The sequence below is a fragment of the Anopheles coustani genome, chromosome X (assembly GCF_943734705.1).
Source record: "Anopheles coustani chromosome X, idAnoCousDA_361_x.2, whole genome shotgun sequence".
NCBI lineage: Eukaryota > Metazoa > Arthropoda > Insecta > Diptera > Culicidae > Anopheles > Anopheles coustani.
In genome coordinates this window covers 13,274,226-13,281,999 of record NC_071290.1, presented here as the reverse complement: position 1 = coordinate 13,281,999, position 7,774 = coordinate 13,274,226, and the positions used below count along the sequence as shown (strand labels likewise).

Below are 7,774 nucleotides of genomic sequence, written 5' to 3'. Positions count from 1 at the left end.
GGTTTCATTTGATACATACTTGAAATTAGTTTTAAAAGGATCTTGTTGGAAAACATTTGTTTGTCAATTTCTGGCAACTTTTTATATCTCAAAACCTAAGCTACTAAGCGACGTTTAAAAATTTAATCACTTTTTGTCACTTTTTTCAACCAAACCGAGATGGCTCCTTGCGACGCCTTATTTATGGCCCTTGGTCGCTCCTTCGGTCGGAACTATATTGCGATCTAGGTTCGGATTAATTGTCATCCGCGCTAGTGAATCACTACCCGTTCCACGTTCACAAAGGTAAACAAAGTTTGTTTACAGATCTTGTATGTAGCCTTTAGAAGAATTCTGCTTTGAATCTCATGATTGTTGGAGTTTGGGGCTACCAATATGTTGTTTGTGTTAAAACAGGTAATCACTAAAGAACACATCAAAACAGTAACTTTCCTCCAATGAACTGCACATTCCTCTTCCAATGAACAGCCAAGTATTGCGACTTAGTAAGCACAACATTGTCCCGGTGCTCCAGGCAGAACTCCCGCTTCCAACTGGTGCTGGTAATGCTGTAGGCATGCTGTAATAAAAAATCTCCTAAACTCGGTCCGAAGTTTCCGAAAGGAATCGGTTGCTAAAGTTCCCGAAGACGGACGTACGACGGCGCACGGCGTGTGGACGACATAAAAATCCCGATCGGTAATGGAATGATTTAATTGACGTTCGCCTGGCCATAGAGGGCAGGAACGATGTAGGTTGGGACGTGCACTGAGCTGTCGTTGGCAAAAAAAGACATAAAGAGCCGTAAAGCGCCTGACAGTAGCCGATGGCACTCACGGGTGGTTTGCAGAAAATGTGTGTCATGTTACCTCTCACCCAAACCCTCCTCGCGGCGCGGTGCAACATTGTTCGATGGTTGGAAAAGCGCCGTAGTGACACACAACAATGGAGAAAACAAAATCCGAATAAAACCCCGATCCGGAAAGAACCGGAATCGAACGAATTGGTGGACAAATCACCGGAGTTGATGACCCGCGCCGCTGCAAAACCCGTGGCATCCCAAAGGGCCCCGGGGATTAGTTGTCCAACCGGCGTACGGCCATATTTACGACCGGCTCCATCCGTTCCACACACACACAGAGAAATACAGAAACTGCAGCTGAGCCTTTAATTGATATTCGTCGTAATTAAAACATGACTTGTCTTCGACGACGATGATGACATGGTGATGCCCGGCGATGACGACAACGACGGCGTAATGATGCTGCGGATGCGGATGCCGAAATACTCCCGGCCCTCCAGACTTCCGGTCATAATCGTCGGACGAATGGACCGGCTTCAAGGGAAGCGCATAAAACCACTGTCCACTTGCGAGTACTCCGCGCCGGGGATCAAGCGCATGTGAAGCGATTTGATGGCTTGCCAAACCCAAACCCCTGGCGTGGGTGACACTGGTCAATTTTACGAAGCGAAGCATTATCGTTTTCTTATAGCCTCGAAATCTCGAGGCAGAAACAAAGACGGGAGGGTAACGTCGAAATAAAACGTCACCCACACATCCCACTCGGTCATTGTTGGCGCCCGTGAAATCAATTCGCCACGAGGAAAATTTTCAGGCACAAAAACCTCCACACTCACACAAATGCCAATTTCTGAAGGAAACCCCAATGGATGCCATAACCTCAAAACGGTGGTTTGGGGAATGACCATCGTTCGATGACGACCACACATACGTAATTATTTGACAGTGAACCGTAAACTTAGATAAAGTCTTCTTTCCCTTCCTCTATACAATACAAACATAGATATCCCAGTCTTCCGGATGGGAAGGAAAGCCCTCTGGTATATACAGTGTGCAAATCGGGTAGCGTGACACCAGAAAAAAGTGCAGTTAAAGTGTTGTGGATGCTAACTTTTAAGCTTTTCTTAGGCTTGGGGAATCATTTTATGGTGATTAATGCGGAACTTTACCATTGAATTATACACACGAAAGAATAATTTTAATGCATTATTTAAACATCATGGTTAATATCTGTAACGCTACTGAATGGAACGAAATATTATCTTTTTTATCATATAGATTGAAACAAAAATGTTGAAAATTGCCTAGCTTTATCAATTAGATCAAAATTACGATTCGTAATATACCAACAAACTAATAATAATACCAATATTGTCAAAATTATAACTTGAAATAGGAAATGAAATAGGTCATCTTACAATAAACAGATATGAGATTCGTTTTAAAAAAGGCTTTTCCTTTACTAAAGATGTCTAAGAGCTCAACAAAATAAACGAAAGAACTTTAACGGTTAAAAATATTAACAATATCTTAAGAAAACCCGCAAAACAACGCTCTTTACTTTTTGATTAAATGTGGTGATGATTTTCACTGTAAGTTTGACTAACATATGAAGCAAAAATATACAGTTTTAATTGGAAAAGCAAGTAGTTTGATATGGTAAAACGGAGCAGACCCTGTCCTGAACCCTGCATGCAGTAATTACATAAGGCTACTTGACCAGTTTCAACTAATTCGAAGAGGAACTAAAAGACGTGGAATCTTTTGTATGTTCTCATTATGGTGTTTAATCAGGTAATGGCTTAAAACTAAGCCAATTTAACATGTCAAAATCTCGTTAGAGACGTATTTTGATCGTTAGTAGTTCCTCTTTGCTGTGCTTGTAGAATTTTACGGATACGATGAGAACTTACCAAGATAATTGGGGTTAAACGAGCAAATCGTCACTGTACCTTCACTTTTGGGAGCTACTGTGTATATTCCAGTCTCCCGGATGAGAAGTATAGTCCTCTAGGATATACATCGCCTAGGTTGAGGTGCACAGAGTAAGAAGTCAATTTGGTCGCATGATGACCGTTACGAACCCTCCCTCCACACCCTCCGTCTTCTCCTCCTTTACTTCGATTGGTGGATTTTTTAATCGTTATTAGTTTTTTACGACCACACTTCCCCCTCGAGCTATCGAGCTAGAACTTCCTTTTCGGGCGGAGATGTTCACCCGGCGAAACTCCCGGAACTTGATCATCTAATTCGAGAATAAAAACGAGATTTTACTACCTACGGCCGCTTCGGAAATGGAACCGGTCGGTTGCGTTTTACGGTGGCAATCGTGGCTCAGGTACCCGGGAATGGGTAGCACTCCCGGCGAGATATAGTAGAGCGTAGGATATATAGTAGCGCGGAGGGGTTAAGTACCGGTACGGGCCTGGTCCTGGTTCCAGCGCCAGTAAAACCAGCCCGGTACCGAACAATTATCCCGGAATGGAGCAGTAAACTTCGGCGAGCAAACGGAACTCCAGAATGGAGAATCCAGGAGATCTCGGGTTGCCTACGTGAGCCTGATTTCCAGTGTGTGTAATCCACCTTCAAGTCCCCCAGAATAGACGACAACCAAAGTCAATTGAATGAATTTTAAATCTCAACTGACAAGTGTGACAGCGAAAATAATTAAACGTCGTTTGTTCGACGACCACGACTTGCGAAGTGGAATGGGGGACCACTTCCTGCCACCAAAACCTTTGCGCCTTCACGCCCCAGCAACAATCACCTACACGGGTGTCGTTTTTCTTGAGCAGTTTGCCGTGAACTTCTTCTTGTCACTCACTCCCTCCCACGTCACCCTTACACACAAACACACACACGCATGGTTGAGCAGTGCTTAAGGAAAACACGAAATGGGCCGGCACGGAATGGAACGCCTCGTCGACGCCGCTTTTCACTGTGAACACCGGGGGCGAGGAGGAAAAAGGGAAATGTACCTCCCTCTGCGTGTATCCTGACACCCTCCCCAGCGGGTGTGTCCTTAGGTTGGTCCCGTGTGCGCGCGTGCTGTGGTGACAAAAACTATCCGAACCCTCACGCCTGCTCGGCTGCGAAAGGAGCATTGTTCAACGTTAGGTCGTCGTCGTTGTTCTCATGTGTGGAGGTACAAGGATTTTCCATCGAGCTGATTGAGTGACGGGTGGCGGGCGCGAACCACCGTTCCGGTTCGGCCATCCCGAACGGCATCCCCTACCATTTCGGCGAAGTTAATTTGTCATCCTGCCAAACCGTGCCCTTCCGTTCGCTGGTGAGATGGCAACGGGGAACGGGCAGGGCTGCTGTCGCTTGCACACCAAACTTTTCGTCGAAAACCCCGGGCCCGAGAGATGCCCGCGAGTCAAGTGCAAAGTGTCACCTGCAGCGGCTATTTTGGCGAATGTCCAACCACCTCCGGCATCGCTGCTTCCAATACCTGGAGCTTTATAGGGTTTCGATCTGTATAATGGAATAATTCAAGTGTTAGAGGGAAAATTTTCATCGACACAGACGCACCGGGGAACTTTACAATCATGTAAGGGAATATGACAAATAGCAAGGGAAATTGTGTAACCTCACCGCAGAACTTTGCACTCGGTTAGGAGAGTAATCTTCCAACTTTGCAAAACACATTGTAGTGTACCTAACAATATCGCAATAAGTTAAGTATTATAAATCAACGCAAGCTGTGCATCTGTATACCAAGAGGTAAACGCCAGCATGCAAGGAAGTTCAGTCTTAACTTCCAACTGGGAAACATCTCAATAACATATAGTATCCCCACTATAACATCGTTTCTTGTGCGCAAATGATGTTCCTATCGATAATCAAACTTCGAACTTGAAGCGTTGTTGTCAACAAAAAACACAAAAACATTCTGCTATTGCTTACCTTCCTTATTTCGAGTAGGTATGGTTCATGGTAAACGAAAAATGCCTCGTCTATAGTTAAGATTCAACAAACTTAAACTAGTGGATGTAAAACTACAGATTTTAATTGAATAAATAGATGAATAAACATGCGCTATACTTAATTCACATTTCTCGCGTGAAATTTGACTGATTCATACATACAAGGCAGCTCATCCTCCCGGTCATCAGCTTCGATGGAAGTGGTCGCCGAAAGTGCAGCTTAAAATCTGTCTGCCATGGCGCGTGCTTGTTCTCGTATGCGCTCTTTATACATCAGACGGCCTCGGCGGTAGACGGTGTAGGCTTCCGGGTGTGCAGGATCTTTGAAGTTTGGTTCGGTCAGCAAACGCTGTATTCCCAGTAGAAGCTGTTTAATGGTCATCGCCGGATGCCAATCCTTTTCTTTGTCCAACGTTGATAAAGCCACTTTTCCGGACGGGAACACGTTCGGATGGAACAGGGGAGGTTCAAACATGCATAGCGGGGGGCTGAGAGGGTAGTCATCGTTGAAATACATCCTCAGTTTATAAGAACCACCTTGCCATGGCGTTCGCGTCTTTCCGGGGATAACACATTCCCATACCATCAGGTCCTGGGAACCGTCTCTATTTTTCACCGGCCTGGCCACAAAGCCAAAGGGATGGTCCCGGCGCCAAGCTTTTCTCTCTTCAGTTAAACGTGTAACTGCGGTTTCAGACATGCTGATCTACACGAACTACTTGCACAACAGCTTCTTGTAATGCTGTTTACAACAGATGTCATTACGAGGTGGGTGTAACGTCAACCAAGGTCTTTAAGTACAAGGTTAGGCTCAACCGATTACCAGATTGGGGCTTGTTTGTAAAATATATATGTTTGTTGTTTGTAAAATATAGAAATCCCAGCGATTTTTTGCAAGTCGAATATAGAAACGGCGGATATGGTAGCCGAGGATCACAAGAAAAAAAAGTGTAGATTACTTCCCACACAACACGAAGTCGTATTAAGTTGAATAAATTGAATCACATATTAGTATTTTTCGAATCGGAATCGCAGTAAGCATAGACAATGTACGAGCAATGTATATTCTTTGTTCCATATGATGCCGATTAAGAATGTAATACGATTTTCTTTATGCATACGTATAGATAAACGAGCAATGTCTGGCTGATGTATATCGTAAATCGTATATGATGCCGACTTAGAAAATATACGACTAAACATATACATTTTGAACAATGTACGGTTAGCGCCTCCACTTTTGTACGTATAGGTATTATTTTTGCATCATCTACGATTCAATCATATTGCATAGAAGTACGATTATTTCAAGTTGATATTCGATTTACATGCATACGTGTTGTGTGGGTTGTTAATATTTGGACATCCGCATAATTCGTGGTGTCACAACGCTTTACGATCGGCGCGTTTGCCAGTTCCTCCGTACTTACAGCAAAGCGTGGTGTAAAGTTTGTTTACATTGTTTGTTTACAGTAGGATGAGGCGGGTATCCACTGATAGCGTTGACAGCACACCAGGTTGTTTTCCAGTGCTGCAAAGCTTGGCCACCAGGACATATGGCCTTAGTTGCCGGTCCTTAACGCTTAGAGGTCTACATCACCAGATTAGCTGGCGAAGGCTCAGGATGCTAGATTCAACAGTCGTACGGGTATAAATCCTCGCAGACTAAGAAGAAGTAGCTTTCTTTTGGCCACCCGTGTAATACCGTTTCTTTTTTTTTCGAATAGGCGTACTTACAGCACAGCGTCCTGTAAAGTTTGTTTACATTCAGTTTACAGCTAGTAGGATGTGGCGGGTGCCGTGTACTGATAGCGTTGTGTACTGTCGACAGGTTGTTTTTCAGTCCCGTGAAGCTTGATTATTCCGCGTCGGACAACGGGTCGAAGAAGAGGCTCGACAACTTCGTTTGCGTCGCGACGGTGGAAGAGACGCCTACGCAACGGATGGATTGGATGGAAATTACGGCGCACGCGGGGATGACTCTATTTTTCGGCCTTAAACTTGAACCGTATCGCGCGCGGTGCGATTAGCTCATTCCTCGGATTCGCACCTTCTTCTTCCGTTTGGTTTTTCTGGTTTTTTATGGTACGGCTCGCAATTTTTCAGGGAATTCCATTGTGGTTGGGAATGCGAGCTTCTGGTTTTCCGGCAACAAAACAAACTTATTTTGTTATTTTGTTATTTTGTTACTAAGAAACCGGTTTTAGCGGAAAAATATCCTCCCATTTCCCGTTTCAGGTGCAGCGAACTTCGGGAACAAAGTGGCCAGGAAGGGAAAGGGCATTCCTCTTTGGCAGATGATAGTTCAGAGCTGGAGGCATTGAATTTCACTGGCACGCGTTTGGTCTTTGTTCTTATCCCGATTTGGTTGATCGAAGAAACCTGCTGCCGTCGGGTCGGTGTACTGGAATGTCGCCTACGCAAGACGTCCTCACCTTCTCCAACATTGATCCACAATTTTATTCAAAATAGAGGAATGGAGATGTAATACTCAGGATTCAATATTCCATTTTTCGTTTCCCAATTCCTCGAATCCCTAATGATATTAATATTAATTACCTCCATGAGAGTACACATCCAGAACTCGCTTGGAGTTTCTGGAGTTAAGGAATTATGCTGCAGAAATCGATTGGTTGCATCTCTCGACAGTTTGTGACTGGCAATACCTAATTTCCTGGTAGTTCCAACCACTCAACCGAGTTCCAGGATCCAGGTAGGACACGATTAGGCAAATTCAATTCAAAGAAATCAGAGGCAAACTTTTGCCAACCGACATAAAAGTGAATGAACGTTCGGGACCGGGAACCCTGCGGTTTTTTGGGTTCTAGCTTTGCAGCAAACCCAAGTTTTGCACCTTCTTAGCGTTTGCGGTTGAAGGAAAACTAATCTATTCGCCAGAACGGAAACCATTCTACCGCACCGCAGTGTCTGGGGTTTCGACCCGCCGGTCCATTAAATCATACACTTTGCATGTGCTCCATCGCCGCCGGAGGTCAGATTTCGGTAGGAGCCGTGGCAAAACCCTGAAGCTGGAGGTAGACAAATTAATTGAATTGATAATTAT

General features: G+C 44.5%; 1 protein-coding gene across 1 annotated transcript; it reads right to left on the bottom strand.

Moving 5' to 3' along the window:
* Positions 1-4,930: 4,930 nt before the first annotated feature.
* On the bottom strand, positions 4,931-5,410 carry LOC131269309 (SUMO-conjugating enzyme UBC9-like). Its single transcript, XM_058271660.1, has one exon. It carries the CDS (start codon positions 5,408-5,410, stop codon positions 4,931-4,933), a length of 480 nt encoding a protein of 159 aa, XP_058127643.1.
* Positions 5,411-7,774: the final 2,364 nt, after the last annotated feature.

Coding starts and splice junctions, on each gene's coding strand:
- LOC131269309 (XM_058271660.1), bottom strand. CDS start 5,410: ATGTCTGAAACCGCAGTTACACGTTTAACTGAAGAGAGAAAAGCTTGG.